General features: G+C 39.2%; 1 protein-coding gene across 1 annotated transcript in view; it reads right to left on the bottom strand.

Moving 5' to 3' along the window:
* SCAI (suppressor of cancer cell invasion) overlaps positions 1 to 19505 on the bottom strand; it is a 137501-nt gene that overhangs the window by 20652 nt on the left and 97344 nt on the right. Inside the window, exons 7-14 of the mRNA XM_060014160.1 lie at positions 17585 to 17681; positions 16431 to 16529; positions 16123 to 16275; positions 14220 to 14321; positions 13564 to 13665; positions 12743 to 12821; positions 10764 to 10863; positions 8903 to 8984 (exon numbers count right to left, since the gene is read on the bottom strand). Coding sequence (XP_059870143.1) covers positions 8903 to 8984; positions 10764 to 10863; positions 12743 to 12821; positions 13564 to 13665; positions 14220 to 14321; positions 16123 to 16275; positions 16431 to 16529; positions 17585 to 17681 — 814 coding nt within the window. The remainder of the gene's footprint in view (positions 1 to 8902; positions 8985 to 10763; positions 10864 to 12742; positions 12822 to 13563; positions 13666 to 14219; positions 14322 to 16122; positions 16276 to 16430; positions 16530 to 17584; positions 17682 to 19505) is intronic.

Genomic DNA, 19505 nt, shown 5'->3' with positions numbered 1-19505 from the left:
CTTGCGGACAGGCAGGATGGGGGTGTTGCAGGGAGAGTCAGTGGGGATAAGGAGTCCCTGGTTTAGGAGTCTGGTGATAATAGGTTGTAGGCCCCTAAGGTGATTCTCAGAGATGGGAAATTGGGGCCTTGATGGAAATTCGGAGGGGTCCTTTAGGCGGATGAGAACGGGGGAATGGTGTGTTGCTATTATGGGCTTAGAAGTATCCCAGACTTGGGGATTGATTGGGTTCGGTGTGATTGGAAGAGGGGGATAGGAGGGGGAGGGTTCTAGAGACAGGCCGAGAAGAGAAAGCAGGAGTTGGGAGGAGGGGACCTTAGGGTCAAGTCTGACCAGCTGGAGAGAGGCCCCTAAGTGGAAAAGGACATCTCGGCCTAGCAAGGGAACTGGGCAGGATGGTATGACTAAGAAGGAATGAGTAAAAGGGAGTCCTTCGATATGACATGGGAGTGGACCTGTCTGGAGTGGGAAGGATGGTTTGCCATCAATACCCATGACCGAGATCTGGGAAGGAGAAACTGGCCCGGAGTAAGTAGGCAGGACCGAATAGGTAGCCCCCGTGTCCACCAGAAGTGAGATGGACTTACCCGCTACCTGTAGCGTTACCCTGGGCTCGGCGAGGGTGATGGGGGTCTTCGAGTCCGGGCGCCGTCAGTCGTCAGCCAATCCCAGCAGTTCGAGTGGTAATGCCGTTGGGTCGGCCTGCCCCCCCGCGTGGAGACGCTGAGGGAGGGCCAGCCGTAGGGCAGTCACTGTTCCAGTGGCCCGTTAGCCCACAGCTGGGACACGGCTTAGAAGGAGGTCGGGGATGGGGACATTGGCGAGCCCAGTGGCTTTCTTTTCCGCATTTGAAGCAGGCCCCCGGCGGGGTTGCCTTTTGCGGACCCCGTGGATGCTGTGATCCATGGGAGATGGCCGGCCTTAGGGCGGCTACAAGAGCTTGGGTTTGGAGGGCCACCTTCTGGTGCATCCGAGCCTGTCGGCTGGATTCTGCCAAATCCTCACGGCCATTATAGACTTTAAAGGCCGTTTTTACCAGATCTCGAATAGGGGTTTGAGGGCCGTCTTCTGCCCGTTTTAATTTCTTTAGGATGTCCGGGGCTGATTGGGTGATAAAACGGGTGGCTAGGACCACTGCCCCCGCCGGGGTGTCGGGGTCCAGCCGGGTGTAGAGAGTTAAGGCCTCTGTAAGGCGATTGAGAAAGATAGCTGGATTTTCGTTAGGTTCTTGGGTTATCTCTTTTAGTTTTTCAAAATTGACTACCTTATGAGCGGCAGCCTGCATGCCAGCCAGGAGGCATTGGATCATGAGGTCGCATTTACGACGGCCATCTTGGCTGTCCTGATAAGTCCAGCCTGGATCAGTGCCAGGTACAGCAGTCGCTCCGACGGGCATGGAGTCGTCGGTAAGGTGAACCTGATCTGCATGGTTTCGGGCAGCAGTTTGAATTCTTTCCCTTTCGTCAGGGGTTAAGGTAGAGGACAGAACCACAAAGATATCGTGCCAGGTTAGATCGTAAGCTTGAGACAGGAGGCGAAATTCTTTGATGTAGTGGGAGGAGTCGGCAGAGAAGGAGCCTAATCGCTTTTCTATTTGAGAGAGATCTTGGAAAGAAAAGGGAACATGAACTCTAACTAATCCTTCCGCTCCTACTACCTCCCTCAGAGGGCAGAGGAGATTTGAATCTTGGGAGTCGTGAGAGCGTGTATGTGCACTAATTGGCGAAGCAAGGGGCGTGGGAGTAGAAACCGTTGAGGGAGGTGGGGGAGCGGTTGGAGGGGCCAGAGCGGGTTCGGGAGGAGGAGGGACCGCTTCAGGGTAGGGTGGAGGTTGGAGAGGAGTTCTGAAGGGGGGAGTGGTAAGAGATTCGGGAGGGTCGGTTAGTGGGGAGGGGTCATCGTCAAAGGAAATTAGGGGCTTGAATGTAGGAGATGTCTGTTTGGCAAGAAGGATCTGGGAAGTGGAACAATCAACGCAGAGGGAAGGGCGGGAGCGCAAATACCAGAAGGCCTGAACATAGGGGACCTCGGACCATTTGCCTGTCCTGCGGCAGTAATTATCTAGATCACGGAGGATGTTAAAATCGAAAGTCCCTTCAGAATTGATTGTCTAGAGGATATTGTGGCCAGGCCACAGTGGAATAGAAAATAAGCCGTCTGCGACGGAGATCTTGGGAGAAACCGAGGGCTGTAAAATTGGCTAGGAGACACCCCAGGGGCGTCTTAGGATCTGGTTTCGATTGTGAGGTTCCCATGACCCCCCAGTCTGTCCCTGAGTGAATGGAGAGGGAGAGAGGCGTCCCTGGTCTCAGTCTCCAATTCACGGCAGGTCGGAGGGCGGTCAGGCGATTGGGACGTCTCCACAATCACCCGAGGCCCGGCGGGTTGGAGAGCGGTCAGGCAATTGGGACGTCTCCACAGTTGCCCGAGTCCCGGAGAGAGGACGGAGGAATCCCTGACGCGGCCGCGATTAGGGACATTGAGTCCGGTGGGCAGGGACTCTGGGGGTCGGAGGGAACAAGGGAGGGGGACTTACCCCGTTTTCTGCAGGATCGGGTGGATGAGTAGAGGTTCCCTGGTTGTCTCCTGGGGTAGGGGAGGAGCGGCCCACGCGGTAACCCGTGGGGCTTGATACCCCTCCCGGGTTTCAGCACCAAAAGTAAGGTCGGATCTTAACAAACGGCACCGCGAAACAGAGGAAAGCTTCAAGTGAGCTTTATTAGGGAGCGCTCCCGGGCGAGGTTCACTGGTCCGAGAGAAAGGGGCCAGAGAAGTCGCACCCAGGCGAGGGTTGGGCAAGATTTTATAGGGGAAGAAGGGAAAGGGGTGTGGTGAATCTGGGAGGGCGCAGGGTATTCCTTATTTGGTGGTCTTTTCGGGTATCCTGGGGGACGGTTAGTCCCGCCACTCGAAAGGCGGGAAGGCTGGGCTGGGTTCAAAGTCCCCAGGTCAGTTCCTGGAACTGGGTGGTCCGGAATGTCTCCAGGTCAGTTTCTGGAACCGGGTTGTCCGGAGAATTTCGGTCTGATTCAACCTGTGAATCTGATTGTGTTCCCCTGCCTCGGGCCAGTTGGCCTTACAGAATCTAATCAAAGATAATCAAGCATACAGGGATACAAAAACAGCAAAGGGTGTCTTTAAGCAGCAAAAGCAGATTTCAGGTGTAAGAATTACCAGATAAATAAATAATATAGTAAGTATGCTTATTAAGTTTAAAGAAATAAAGAACAAACTTGAACACAGAAAATAGGGAACTATAAAAAGGGCAGTGAATTATTTGAAAAAGAACCAAACAGAACTTCCTGAAATGAAAAATACCACAACTAATATAAAAATCAATAAATGGGTTTAATAACGAGTTAGTCACAGCTGAAGAAAAGAATTTGTGAACTGAAAGCCAGATCATAAGAAATTTTCCAAATCTCAGCCAGAGAAACAAAAAGATGGAAAATATAGAAGAGAGGTCAAGAGACATGGAAGACACAATGAGAATGATGTATGTAAAATCAGAGTTCCAGAAAGAGATGAAAGAGGATCTGCAGCACAGCCAAGATTTGAAGAGATAATGGCTGAGAATTTTCCAGCAATAATGAAAAACTAACCTACAGATTCGAGAAGTCCAGCAACTCCCAATAGGTTAAATATAAAGAAACAAAACCTAGATAACTGCAGAACGCCAAAAACAAAGAGACGGTCTTTCAAAGTAGCAAGAAGGAAATGGAATGAGTGAGGCTGACTGTCAGAAGAGCTCTTAGGTAATCTTGTTATGAAGGTGAATGCCTTCCTAGACCACAGCAGTCTACAGTCATCAGTCAAACGCTTTAGGACAAGGCTGTTTAGATAAATATGACTGTTTTGACAAATGTGTAAGTCATGTTTACTGGCAGGGATCCATCTCTGTCATATATAATTAAATACTCAAAGGGTTTTCTTCTTCCAAGGAAAGAAAAAGCAGAATTCAAAGAAGTGTTGCCCAAAATGGCAGGTTTGTGTTTTTTTTAACCCCACTAGTACTACATTATTACAGATAAAGCCTATTACCTGATGGAAATTTGAGAGCCAAAATGTGAGCCACACTTGTTATGTTACAGACCTCGGCATTTCAATTCCTCTCTTCTGAAATGAGGCTCAGACTAGCACGAAAAGCTCCTCTTTTTCTAAATGTAGAAACATCTTGGGCTTTGGAATGAGAAAGACTGCTGGAATCAATTAGGCAAGATACTTAACCTCCAAGAGCAGTTACTGCAGCTATAAAATAAGGATAATGGTGACTACCTTCATTTAATCATTCAACATATATTTATTGAGAATATTTTAAGTATGAAGCACTGGGTACATAAAGGTACATGTATATGCAGATATAAACACACACGAGGGACTTCCCTGGTGGTGCAGTGGTTAAGAATCCACCTGCCAATGCAGAGGACACGGGTTCGAGCCCTGGTCCGGGAAGACCCCACATGCCGTGGAGCAACTAAGCCCATGCGCCACACCTACTGAAGCCTGAGCGCCTAGAGCCCATGCTCCGCAACACGAGAAGCCACGGCAATAAGAAGCCCGCACACCGCAACGAAGAGTAGCCCCTGCTCGCCGCAACTAGAGAAAGCCCACACGCAGCAACGAAGACCCAACACAGCCAAACATAAATAATAAATAAATAAATTTATATTAAAAAACAAAAACAAAAACACATGGACTTCAGGGAAAACATAGCATAATGCTGATAGACCTTTACATTCTGGGTAGAACAGCTGAGCTTGCTCAGTGAATATGACTAGACCACGAAGACCTAAAGACACTGACATCAGAGATTACCAAACTAAATGGCCCAGCTAGATTGCCACACTGAGCAGCTCACTGTGACAAGTCCTACCTAGAACCTCAGAGATTCTAACCATTTTGCTAGCTTCCACTCTTATATCTGAGCAGAAGGGCAAAAATTATGAGTCTCTAAAACGACATATTCAGGAAAAACACCAGAAACAAACCATAATGGAGGAAAGAGACACCATGCAGGGAGAATTTTTTACATGATCATTGACAGTCTCAAAGGGAAGAGAAGATATTTCAACGAGGATAAAAACCAATTATATATGTGTATGTATATATGTTTTACATACACACAGATACATCTATATCTTTGTGAAAGAAACATCTAGAGAACAAATGAAAAGCTCAATAAAAGGGTTAGAAGACAAAGGCAAGGGAATTTCCTACAGAGCAAAAAGACTGGAAGATGGAAAATAAAGGGCAAAAAAATCAGAGGACTAGACCAGAAGGTCCAATATATGAATTACAAAAATTCTCCAAAGAAAGAACAGAGAAAATGGAAGGGAGGAAGCCACTGAAACAACTCAAGAAAATGAGCAGAGTTTCCAGATTGAAAGGACTCATTAAGTACATGCCAAGTACCATTGTTAAAAGTAAACCCAGGGGCTTCCCTGGTGGCGCAGTGGTTGAGAGTCCTCCTGCCGATGCAGGGGACACAGGTTCGTGTCCCGGTCTGGGAAGATCCTACATGCTGCGGAGCGGCTGGGCCCATAAGCCATGGCTGCTGGGCCTGCGCGTCCGGAGCCTGTGCTCTGCAACGGGAGAGGCCACAACAGTGAGAGGCCCGCGTACCGAAAAAAAAAAAAAGTAAACCCAGACCTGGGCACTCTGTTAAGAAGCTGAAAAACACTGGAGACAAAGAGAAGATCCTATATATTTCCAGGGACTGAAAACAAGTCACATGAAAGAACTCAGAATTAGAATGCTTTGTACTTCTTAAGAAATACTGGAAGCTAGAAAGCAATGGAACAATGCCTTCCAAATTTCGAAGGGAAATAATTTCTAATCAATACCAAAACTACCATTTAAGTGTGATGGTAAATCAAAAACATTTGTAGAAGTGCAAGACTTCAAATATTTTACCTCATATTCACCCTTTCTCAGAAAGCTCCATTTTGCTGGAGATGCTACAGTAAAATGAGAGAATAAACCAAAATGAGAGAGTAAATGAGAGTGTCCAAGAAGAAGACATAGGATTCAGGAAACAGGGATTCCAATATAGAAGAGAGATGAAGAATTCCCAGAATAATAATGAAAAGAGATTCAGGGAGGAGAGCTGTGCAGTACATGTCGAGGGCACCAGTCCAGAGGCTTTGCAAGAGAATTCATCCCAAAGATAAAATTAAGAGAATGATGCATCTGAACAACCTGAAAGAAGATTAAGCAATTGGTGAGGAGCTTGGGGTTGAATCTGTGATAAGTTCAGAAAAAGAACCAGGAGCAAGATAACATTATTTGCTCCAGGAAAAGTAGAAAGTTGCATAGAAAAGAAAAAGTTTACTATGTGGCTTAGATGTTAAAAGCATTGTATAGTCATAATAATATAAGCACAAAATATTCAGTGAATCAAAATTATGGTATGTCTATTGTGTGGATAAAAGTTATAAAAGGTATGAATATGAAATGGGGATAGGAAGGGGAAAGAGAGTTAAATTTTTCTTCCATAATGGGATATCAATATATGCTGCTTAAAACATGTATTTTAAGAAATACAAGAAATAAAGATATTTCTTTAAGAATCAAGGAATATCAATACCAGCATGTGATTTAGAAAAATAATGGTTAAATACCAAAATAATTAACTTAAAAAGATGTAAATGGTAGCCTCTGGGAAGAGGCAAACAGGGGTAGGGCATGAGAGCGGGAGACTGCTGTTGTTAGTAACTCCTGGCGGAACTTGGCTGAGTAGATCTCACCCTGACCACGCAAGGGAATTATGCTGATACCTGAGACCCACCCCAGGCCAAGCAAATTAGAATCACAGGAGTTGGGACCCAGGTACAAGTGGTTTTGAAGAGGGCTCTGAATGTTTCTGATGCACAGAAAGAGAACTACAGCTTTCAACTATATGGATGAGTTACTTTCATAAAAATTAAAAAGTAATACTGAAATGAAGAAATAACATGAAGTGTCTGTATTTACATGAAGAAACATTTAGAAAACACATATATGTTCATAAAACATTCATATGGATGAAATGGATATAACAAAGTATGTACTGAAGAAATAATACATGTCACCCAGTTCTTTTTCATTAGAAACTTGCAAAATGATAGTTTAAGAATTTTTACGTGCTTTGTGGGAAAAGTAAATGTCAGACACTTTCATATGTTAACACAGAGAACTGCACACCTGATTCAGAGGCATTAACTAATTTTTTAAAAGACCAAATTAGTCTACATCATGCTCTCATTTGCCTACTGCACATGGGCTCCCCATTTCATTTCTAAACATCAGAATGTTCTTGACAATTTAATTTTTTAGAGGAGTGACACTGCATGTGCCATCAACACCAAACACACACAGAAATCTATTATTCCACTGTTATCCTGGGTGTTGGGATATTGAAATTTAGAATTAAATCATGAGACATAATTCCAATTATGCACAATGGTGTTTTTTCAAAATCATCATCCAATACGCAGTCTACATCCAACCGACACTCTGGAAATAGCAGGTACATAACATGAATGATATTCTTGAGATTATAAAAGATGGTATCAAATAATGTCCAATTAAATTGAGAGAAATTAATAGATTGTGAAAATACTTTCAACACATGCTAGATCATAGTAAGCAATACACTTGCTTACTGTGCATCAACACATTCTGTTACATTGTTAAACTGTAGCAAATGTTTCCTTTTCATTGACAAAGGCACAGAATGCTTTTTTTGAATTCTGTGAAGACACAAAATGCCTGGACTCTTCTGATTTTATATGTTTAAATGGGGTAGCCAATAAACCTTTTCCTTTAGCAGCCTCCCACCCTCTCAAAAAGATTAAAAATGACAACAGCACACTCACAATTTAAGAGTGTACATAGCTAGTTTTCCTAAAAATCAAAAGTTGTAACGTTAAACTTGACAAAATGGGTAGCAAGAAACATGCTGAACAATGTAGGGTGGGATGGATGCTCTTGGAATTCCGACTTTAAAAAGTGAAACTAAGCATGAAAATTAGATGGAAAAATATGCTTGGGGTCAGCTTTTTTGGCTACCAAACATTTCTATTGCTCTCCTGAAATAAACCTATTAACGTTTGCTTCCCCATCTAATTATATGAACACCCACAACGAAATAATTTTAATTGGCAGATCTGTGTTTCCAGCATATTTCTGAGTATACTGTCCACTAATGAAATATTCCAACCACATACAAAGGGCTCCAAAAATTCTGTTTTCATTTTCCTCTAAATTACTATTGTTTGAATTCTAACATCCAACTTTAAAGTGTCTCACTGCTGCCATTCTTTATACAATCATTGAAAACCACTGCTTCTATAGCAAAATATAAAAGAAAGGATTTTCACATTAAGTCCCTGTTACTTATTTCAGAATTCAGGGTCATCTTTTTTTACTTATTGTCGCAAATCAAAAAAAAAACAATAATAAGTGCATCTAAAACAATTTGTGTTGATATTCAATGAATATAACTCTATAACATGGGATAGAAATTCCACTTAAACTATAGTAGCTCAGTGTATAGAGGGGAAAAAGTTTGAAAACTAGAAAATAAAATGTTCCCATATACTTCAACCTCTATAAAAGAAAACTGTTCTGGGTTATATAACAAAAATAAACCTCCCACCAGTGATCTTGGAAATCTTGAATTTTTTTTCCCGCAGGAGGATTTATTATTTTCCACTGAGTGTCCATTCATGCGTTTTCTTCTTGTTTCTATTCATAGCACCAGATCCTGACTAGCATGCACAACCTCAAAAGAAAAGAAAGACTAAATACAAACTGTGTAAAATTAAATAAAATAAAGCAAAATAAAAAGGCACATGTTCAGACTGGTTACCTCAGGGTGGTGCCATAGTGTCTAACGTGGAATAGCGCTCATGGAACTCACCTTATACGCAACACTATTGGATGAATCCACAATGATGAACAGGGGCTTCCTTGTGAAAGGATAGAGATCTCCAGGATGAAGGCTGGGAAAACAACAACAAGAGTAACAGTGAACGACTGTATAACTTTATCAGCCAAGTCTCAGAAATCTTATTCATCAGTTTGGTCTGCTCACATCTCCTTTTTGTCACAGCACTGGGAGAAAAACAAAGATTAATTAAGCAAAAGACCAAAAAAGTCTGTATTTACTGGGGTAAACAAGTTAACAGTTTTATTTGGAAAAAAAAAATTCGAACATAATTATTATTCAAGAATATTCAAGCTGAAGAGAAGTCTATATATTTAATATATATATTAATATATTTAAAGATGGATTAATAAATACACATGAAAATCCCAGAAGTCAGCATTTAGGGACTTACTTAGTATTTATAAGTTCCTCCTAAGAACATGTTCTGAAAACAAGATGTAATAACACAACCAGATTTCTATTTCAATGAATCTTTCAAAATCTATATCCATTTTAAAGATTTTTATTATTTTAAGCTATATCTTAATATTGCAGACAATAAGCAGGGGCTCCCCTTCTATTATCTACATTTCCTCTGGACATGTGCATCAGAATCAGCTGGGGTGCTTGTTAAAGATACAGATTCACTGTGGCCCACAGAAGGCTAAAGTCTAGTAACATGCATTTCAGAGCCACTGCTTAAGGTCACAATTTTGGTGTGCATGCTCTTTCCCATGGTTGGTGGACAATGTGGGTAGTTTATAAATATTAATGTAAATATACAAAATGATGTTGTCAATGAGCAATATCATCAAACCCCAATATATTTCAAATACAAGTTTTTCTGATATAAATCATTTACAACTATGGTCAACTATAGCACCAACACATGGCTTGGGGGACAATTAGCTATTATATGTGTAATTTGAAACATTTCCCTCTGCCCTCCCTTCCCCACTCTTTAATATGAACAGTTATATTTTTAAGTAAAGTGCTATTAAAAATGCAGTTTCAAGCAAGTCCTGTTTCCTCTATAATGAGACTGCTCTCTCTCAGCTAGGGAAGTTTTAGAGCCTATAATGGCCCAACCAGTGAATGCACTGAGCAAACTTTCATGGATGAAATCTCCTTGAAATCATACAGCTAACTTCATTTTTGCTATATCACACCAACATAACCTTATATTAAAAAGCTTATATTGGAGAAAAAAAAAAAAGCTTATATTGGGCTTCCCTGATGGCACAGGGTTAAGAATCCGCCTGCCAATGCAGGGGACATGGGTTCAAGCCCTGGTCCGGGAAGATCCCACATGCCGCAGAGCAACTAAGCCCGTGCACCACAACTACTGAGCCTGCGAGCCACAACTACTGAGCCTGTGTGCCACAACTACTGAAGCCCGTGCACCTAGAGCCTGTGCTCCGCAACAAGAGAAGCCACTGCAATGAGAAGCCCACGCACCACAACAAAGAGTAGCCCCGCTCGCCGCAACTAGAGAAAAGCCCGCGTGCAGCAACAAAGACCCAACACAGCCAAAAATAAAATTAATTAATTTTAAAAAGGTTTATTTTGATATTAACGTGCATCATGTCCTGCCTTATTATTTATGTATATATTTATTGTCTCCTCCAACTTGAATGAACAGATCTCCAGTGATTGAATAGTTCCTGACATATAATACATACTCAATAAAAAATTGTAAAATAAATATTAACCAACAATTCTAATTGCCTAAGATAGTCAGAGCCTGAGATATTGCTGGAATCCAAATAAGTGTTATGAATAGCAGTCTAAGGGAACATTCCATTTTACTTAATATTTTATAAGAGAGAACTATGATTTTTATAATACATACCAGTGCATTTCTTTGTGGGATTGATTTCGTTTGTGGATGGCATCTCCATTTATAATATCCCGGTTACTATTAGTAAGTACCCCTCCAAAATCATAAGGACCTATAAAAAGAAAGGGAAGAATCCTAGACTTCAATTGGAGAGTAGCATTGATCTGATGTTCAAACACAAAGGTGTTGGGTGAATCTTTCATTGATACAAATGGAAGATAATTACAAAACATTTTTATTAATTGAACATTTAACATTTTAGTTTAACTTAGCATTTAAATGATTTCAGCATGTTGCCTGTTCCAATATTTTAAAAGATCATCTGACCATCTTCATCAGTTCTTCAGATTATAATGAGAAACAAAACAAGAATCTACTGCATCCCATTATTCTGGGGAAAAAAGAGATGGAGATCTGGGATGTTCAAAATGATCTTCTCATTTCAAGCAAAACTAAAATCTCAAGTCCAACAAAATTATTTAAGTAAGAAAGTTGCAGAATGGAGTCCTAATAATTTCTTAAATATAATTTTAAGAGGGCCACTAATTGTAAAATGTAGGGAAATTTTTGAATGGAACTTGAAAATTCTCACTGACAAAAACTTCATTTTTAAGAAAAGAATTACCAAATACCAGTGTAGGAAAAAATCCACTATCATTATTATTACATCAACCACTGTAATTCCGGTTTGGGAATTAGCCGTTTCCCACTGGTCCTATCAGTTAGTTAAATAAACTCTTGTGTAAATGGAACAGCAACCGTGGGATGTTAGGAATAATCTCTCTCAAAGGACCATTCAGTTAGTAACTACTGTACTTTGAAAAAAGTAAAACAAGAGATCAATACATTAGGTGGGGCCCAGAAAATCTGATTCAATAGTGTATAAGATATGGAAATAATTATTTATAAATAAAAGTACTAACTTTATCACCAAAAAATTAAAGTATTTATGATTTTGCATCACTTTTTTTTTTTGCGGTACGCAGGCCTCTCACTGTTGTGGCCTCTCCCGCTGCGGAGAACAGGCTCCGGACGCACAGGCTCAGCAGCCATGGCTCACGGGCCCAGCTGCTCCGCGTCATGTGGGATCTTCCTGGACCGGGGCACGAACCCGTGTCCCCTGCATCGGCAGGCAGACTCTCACCCACTGCACCACCAGGGAAGCCCCGATTTTGCATCACTTTTAATAGTGTTATAGTTTATCCCTTAAAAAAAATCACTGCAATGAAGAGAGATTTATTTTGTTTTGTTTTCATTTTAACACTTTAAGAGGATCTGTAGGTCATGCAAGGAAGATGGCAGGGACATGCATTGTATAAAGGAATGCAAATTTCAACAAACAAATGAGGAGGAAAATGTTAAGGATGTTAAGAACAATTTTTTTTTTGTCCAGGTAAAGATTTAATTGCCTTGTTTACATCCAAGCTACTCATCTAGTTCAACCAATTTCATATATTCTGGACTCACATGTTCTGGACAGCTTCAAGTTTTTATTCTAAAATAGCATCCCAATATTCTACAGATTGAATCCATAAAACCAAAGAAAGGACACAAAATAAAATTATGTCAAGGACTTGAACTTTCACAGTTACAAAAGTGCACTGATTTCTACAAGACTTTCAGCCACAGTGAAGCCGCTGACCAGATTCCCTAACACACTAAAGGCTCAGAAAAATTCAACGATGTGAAGTAGATAATTAGGCTTGGTTATTCCATGCACATATATGTGTTTGCTTTTAGCAAATCTGTTAGAGAGGCATGCATGTAGTATGTGAATTTGCTGATTTTTTTTAACTTTACTGTATAATATTTCAGCAAATAAAACAGACTGGGGTATCTACAAGATTGCCGATTCAGCAAACAGACCAGGTTTCAAATTTGGGAGCCTCTCTAGAAAGCTTGAGATTGTCTGTGGGCTATGGGCCATCGCCTTGTAGAAAATAAAGAGAATTCAAGCCCTGCTCACGACAGGGAGCATTCCTTTATTGTACCTTCACTATCAGAACGACCTGTGGGGAAAACGCCAGTGGCTGACAGGTAAATCAGAAGCACACTATTGGCAGGCAGCTCCTGAAATTAAAGAAAATCACATATACAAAACGACAAACAGGAAACAACAGTTTTATTGAAAGTTCATGACATTTTACAGTTGTAGGGAAACCAAGAACCTAATTTAACATATAATGGTCTCCTCCAAGAGAAAAGTCACTCTTGCTAGTTCGAACTTATAACTGTCTACACAGCAAAGATTCATTATTAACCTATAACCATTGCCAAAAGTTTTGAAGACAATCTCTGCTTCAAAACCCCATCATTTAAAGAACGTTCTCTGGAAAACTTAAGATGGAGAAGTAAAGATCCTGACTAGAGGTCTAAAAGACAAACTTCCATCCGTGCCTTTCTCTATATAAACTGAGAGGAATTCCCTACTCATGGTTCTTTCAGACGACCAAAATGTTTCCCAGAACCACCATTCAGGTGGCTATTCTATTTATAGAACATGCCTATAAAATCTGCTCCTGTTTTTCAGTTCTGCATTGACTATTATGCCTAAAGCAGTTTAGCAAGAAAAACCCGGAGAAAGGAGAATGATAATTAATCAATATTCCCATTAATTAATGGTAGGGAACATTCAAAACATAATAAGCAATTTCCATTCCAAAAATAGCTATGATTAGGATATTCTAAGGCAGTTTTCATTTTCATATTTTTCCTAAATTCTTGACTCAAATATTCAAAGAGAAGAGTGACTCTCAGATTCCATTTAAGGCACACTTTCCCCATATGCTAAAAAGTACTGGATGATAGATACCTTAAAAGATGCTGCTAAGAATGTGTATAGTTGGCTGAATGTTGGTTTGTAGAGCAGGTACTTGTGGGGGTTTTCTCGCCTGGTAGGCTTGTCAGCTGATTCCTATATTTACACACAGAAAACAATGCACATACAGTCGGTCCTCTGCATCCATGGATTCACCCAACCACGGATCAAAAATATTTAGAAAAAAAATTCTAGAAAGTTCCAAAAAGCAAAACTTGAATTTGCTGTGCACCAGCAACTATTTACATAACATTTACAACTATTTACATATAATTTACACTCTATTAGATGTTATAAGTAATCTAGAAATGATTCAAAGCATACGAGAGGATGTGCATAGGTTGTATGTAAACACTCTGCCACTTTAAATAAGGGACTTGAGCATCTGCAGGTTTATCCACGGGGGTCCTGGAACCAATCCCCCATGGATACAGACGGATGACTATACAAACTGTACTTGACATATGACTTATCAATGCCTATTTTTACTATCCTTTTCATTAAATATCTTTTTTTAATTAGCATTATGCTTATCTATTTCTCCTGCGTCTCATCAGGAGAATTCTTTATTCACACTCGTGGCTCTCGCTGAATAATAGCATTCCATGAGGAGCAGAAGCAGCAAATTGCAGATGTAGGGAGAAGGTCACCTGCATTCCTGGTTTATTCATCTGGGAAGCTAAATTCATTGGCTCCCTTTCCAGGGCTTGTAACATCCGGAACATGTCAACAGTTAGTTCACTGAACTTAACCTGCAAGGAAAACAAACCTGACCGTTAATGCAGTACACAGACCTTGAAGTGTTTAATCATATTGTTACTCTTGACTTTCATGTGTACCTGATGACACTGGATATTTTATTCCAAAAAATTTCAAAAGACAGAAAGTTAAAAAAATTGTACAGTGACACCCTTATGCTCAATAGCTAGATCCTATAACATTAACATTTTTCTATATTTGCTTCATCACATCTCGCTCCATCTATCAATACTTCTATCAATCCATCAATTTCCATAGGTATTTTTAAAAACAAAAAGTAGTCACGTGAACACAGAGACCTATATTAGATCCTATAAAACATGTTAACTTTTGGCAAACCAGCCAGGCTGAAATATGACTATGGCCCATTTTAAAATCACTTCATTACATTTTGGCACTACATAATGTTTAAGGTTGAATCCTGAGAATTGCCTGGAGGTCCAGTGGTTAGGACTTGGAGCTCTGACTGCCGGGGCCCTGGGTTCAATCCTGGGTTGGGGAACTAAGACCCCACAAGCTGCGTGGCACAGCAAAAAAAAAAGAAAAAGAGAAAAGACTGTATCCTTTTCTATTTTGTTTTGTTTTTAACAACTTATTTTTTATTTATTTTTGGCTGCGTCGGGTCTCAGTTGTGGCATGCAGGCTCTTCACTGCAGTGTGCCGGTTTCTCTCTAGCTGTGACATGCAGGTTTTCTCTTCTCTAGTTGTGGCACGCGGGATCTGGGGCGTGTGGGCTCTATAGCTTCCGGCACGCAGGCTCTCTCGTTGAGGCATGCGAGCTCAGTCGTTTTGGCGCGCGGGGCTTAGTTGCTCTGTGGCATGTGGGATCTTAGTTCCCCGACTAGGGATTGAACCCGAGTCCTCTGCATTGTAAGGCGGATTCTTTACCACTGGACCACCACGGAAGTCCCCTCCTTTTCTATTTTGAATAATACTTCTACAGAACTTCATGTAGGCAAGGTTTTAATTTAAATTAAAATGTTTTAATTTAGAAATTTGCAAATTAAAGCTTTAAAATCCAAAATTGGAGAATTATAAGAAAAAGTTAACAACAACAAAAATGACAGATGTAAGGGAAGGATCCAAAATTAAAACTTGTATAAGTAATACATATAGAAAAGTGTATCCACTGGTGACTTCTCCAATATCCCATAATTTTCAGTAAATTACAGTTGTAGTACCTTAAATCCTCATTGTCATGGGACTATTCTGTCATGAAAAAATATCTGAAATTTGTTTTTGACAAATGTACTTAAAAATAACTGCTCCCAAAAAAAAAAAAAAAAAAAAAAAAAAAAAAAACAAAAAAAAAAAAAAAAGAAAAAAAAAAAAAAAAAAAAAAAAAAAAAAATAACTGCTCCCCCATTTTTGCCTGATTGTAAAGGCAATATACAGATGTAGAAAGTTGTAAGGAAGAAAATAAAAATCACTTAAAATTTTGCTAAATTTTTTAGAGATAAATCTTTTATGATATTGGTAAATTTCTTCCTTGTCTTTTTCTTGTGCATATATGTATTATACGTAGACATTTTAACATATATAATAAAATAATTCTGTTTACATAGGTCCATATTATTTTCACTTGCCATATCATAAGTATCTTCTTCTGTGATTAAAAATTCTTTCTAAACCATTTTAAATGTCTATGGTACAGTCCATATATAGACACAGCATAATTTAACTATTTCCTAGCAAATGGATGTTAGGATATTTACAATGAAATAATTCTGTAACAATCAAAAGTACTATTTTTCAAAAGTGAATTTTAAGCATAATTCCTTCACAATTCTTTACCTGGTTATTACAATTACCAATAATGAGTGCATCAGCCAGAGACAACTGTCCCACAATCATGCCCTGTTCCAGCAATGGGGCTCCTGTTTCAGCAAGGCGATTAGATGTGATAACAATGGTATTATCATCATTTAATACCATCACAGGGTCTGCCTGGAGAAAAAGCAGTAAGTGGTTGATGGCCAAGACAAAATGTCAATATAAGAAGTTATTCCTTTTTTTTGACATATACACACAGTAAAAAAGTATACCACATATGTATGCATTTACATACATAATTATGACAACCTTTCTTGTCAAGAACTGACCTCAATGAAAGCTGCTACTTCTTGAAGCACCAGGTTCCATTCCACTTGATCTTCAGTATTAAAGCGGTGAGTATAATCTTCAATTTCATCCGAGAGTTCCTGATTTTACAATATCACAAAGAGAAATGGTTATAGAAAAAAAATCATAAAAATACATTGTATATTGTACCATACTCCTGACAGAAACTGATACAGTTAAGAAGTTTGATTATTATCAATATACGGTCCCAGTTATAACCAAAACAGAGTGAAAATTACATGGGCTTGCTTCAAAATCAAAAACTCCAAAATGATAACACATCAATAAGATTTTCATAGAAATCCACAGTGACCCATACCTACTCAGTGCTACATCAGCAATGACTTTATTAACAGGAAACTCTTAAAGGTAAACCCCCCCAAATTTTAACACTAAAAAAAAATAAATATAAATTCTTTGTATTTATATCATACTATTTCTTTTGGAAATAATCTTATTAGTAACTGGGGATGGAGGAAGAAGGCTTGTCAAAACTAGCATGTTATGCTGAATCACTTTGCTGTACACCTGAAAATAACACAATACTGTAAATTAACTATAATTCAATAAAAAAAAAAAGCAAAAACTAGCATGTTATACTCGAGCGCCAAAAAATCAAGAAGTATGCCATTGAAACCACTAACTGAATACAGAGTGTAACCAGAATGTAGCATGCAATAATTACAGATATTAAGTGAATCTAGAATGCAGTTAACTCTTAATTACCTGAGGTAATGAAGGATAGAGTGATGCAGACATACTAAAGGGAGGAAAAATCGAAACTCATTCACACCTTTGTAAAACATTTTTCTTGACCTAACTTTTCAATTATTTTCTTAAACCAAATATTTTAACTTTTGTTTGCATTTGCCAACCATTCATTGATGGGTGATGAAATGTAAAATAAACTGAGGGGACAAAAGTAAGAAATTAAGACAATTATCTCTGGTGTATTTGAAATATGAAGAGTTGGAAAAATTTTTTATCATTACCTTTGTCATAAGTTACCATACTCTCAAAGTTGTAATGATTTAGATATATCAAAATTATTTTAACCTTAAATCTATTTTTAAAAAACAAAATTATCCATAGACAATGAGAGATTAGGATTTTAATTATTTTAAAGTACATTTACCTTCACCAGATCCTTTACAACATCCATTTTGTTGAGAAGAAGACAAACTACTATAAATCTTGCATAGTATCGTAGCTTCTTAACTACCAACTCAGGTCTATGGTAGAAAAATGGAAAATCATTCATGACATTTAAAAAAATATGCTTTTTGATTTTTCTAACTTTCTGATAGCTTTTTAAACTCTTTTGATACTATTTTGCACAGTTATAAACATTGCTTCATATAACCTATAGTCTTTTAACACATTTCTTACTCAATGGTTCATTACATTGTTCATTCATATATTAAATTCATTCAAGAAGTATCTATTGAAACTTAGATGCATCAGGCACTATGCTAAGTACTAGATTAGAATGATTTAAAAAAAAAAAAAACTATAGACACAGTCCCTTCCCTCACAGATCTTACAGACAGAAAAGTATTTAAAATGTAGAGGAGACAGATAAATACTTAAAATACTGGAATAAATATTACAATGATGTAATATTACAAAATATTACAATGATTACAATTTGAGCCCACAGGACAGGATCTTGGGTGAGAGAAGGCATCTTAGTGAGAGTAATGTTTAAGTTAAGACTATACGGAAGACGTTACAGTAGAAACTAACACAACACTGTAAAACAACTACACCCCAATAAAAAAAATTAAGGGCTTCCCTGGTGGCGCAGTGGTTGAGAGTCTGCCTGCCGATGCAGGGGACATGGGTTTGTGCCCCGGTCCGGGAAGCTCCCATGTGCCGCGGAGCGGCTGGGCCCGTGAGCCATGGCCGCGGAGCCTGTGCTCCGCAACGGGAGAGGCCACAACAGTGAGAGGCCCGCATACCGGGGAAAAAAAAAAAAAAGAGAGAAGTCACTGCAATGAGAAGCCCATGCACCACAATTAAGAGTAGCCCCTGCTCGCCACAACTAGAGAAAGGCTGTGCGCAGCAACGAAGACCCAACGCAGACAAAAATAAATAAATTTTTTTAATTAAAAAAAGATGAGACGACAACAGTCAGGAAAATATGAGGCAAAAAGACTTCTAGGAAGATCAGTCTTTGTTTTGAAATCTTAGTTTTCTAACGTTAATACAATCAAGCCAGTTTTCTTATGCTTACTATTTGTATGCCATATCTTTTTCTATCCCTCTACTTTCAAGTACCTGTGTCTTTTCATGGTAACGCATCTTTTGTAGACAGTATATAGTTAGGCCTTGCTTTTTTATCCACTTTGACAATCTCTGCCCTGTATACTCAGGAACTCAGACCATTTACATTTAGCCTTATTGTTGCCTTGGCTGAGTTTGCAACTCTCACCCTGCTATTTGTTTTCTACTTGCCCCTTCTGTGTTTGTGGTCCTCTACTGCTCCCTCCTTGCTTTCTTTTCAGCTAATCAAATATATTTTAGTATTCTATTTTATATCCTCTATCAGTTTCGTATTTATACTGCTTCATTACTGTTCTTTTCGTGATTGCTAGGAATAGCAACACGCGTCCTTAACTTATTAAAGGCTATTTACAATCTATATTACACCTCTTCACGCCTGACCCTTAATATTTATCCCTTATCTGGAATTCCCTGGCGGTCCAGTGGTTAGGACTCTGAGCTCTCACTGCTGAGGGCCTGGGTTCGATCCCTGGTCGGGGAACTAATATCCCTCAAGCCTCACAATGTAGCCAAAAATACATATATATATTTATCCCTTATCAATTCAAACCGGACATTTCCAATTTCTACTTCCTGTTTTCCACATCCTGCATTGCAAATAAAAAACCTTACAACGATATATTTTTTGTATATGTGTCGGATTTTCCGTAATAAAATTTTTTTTAATTCCTCTTTGACCCATGAATTATTTAGAAATGTGTCTGATTAACATAATGATTTTTTTAAACTATGTCTCGCTCTTAATTTTTAATAGAATTGCACCACCGTTA

This window comes from Delphinus delphis, chromosome 6 (genome assembly GCF_949987515.2).
Source record: "Delphinus delphis chromosome 6, mDelDel1.2, whole genome shotgun sequence".
Taxonomy (NCBI): Eukaryota; Metazoa; Chordata; class Mammalia; order Artiodactyla; family Delphinidae; genus Delphinus; species Delphinus delphis.
This window is presented reverse-complemented; position numbering and strand designations above follow the sequence as displayed.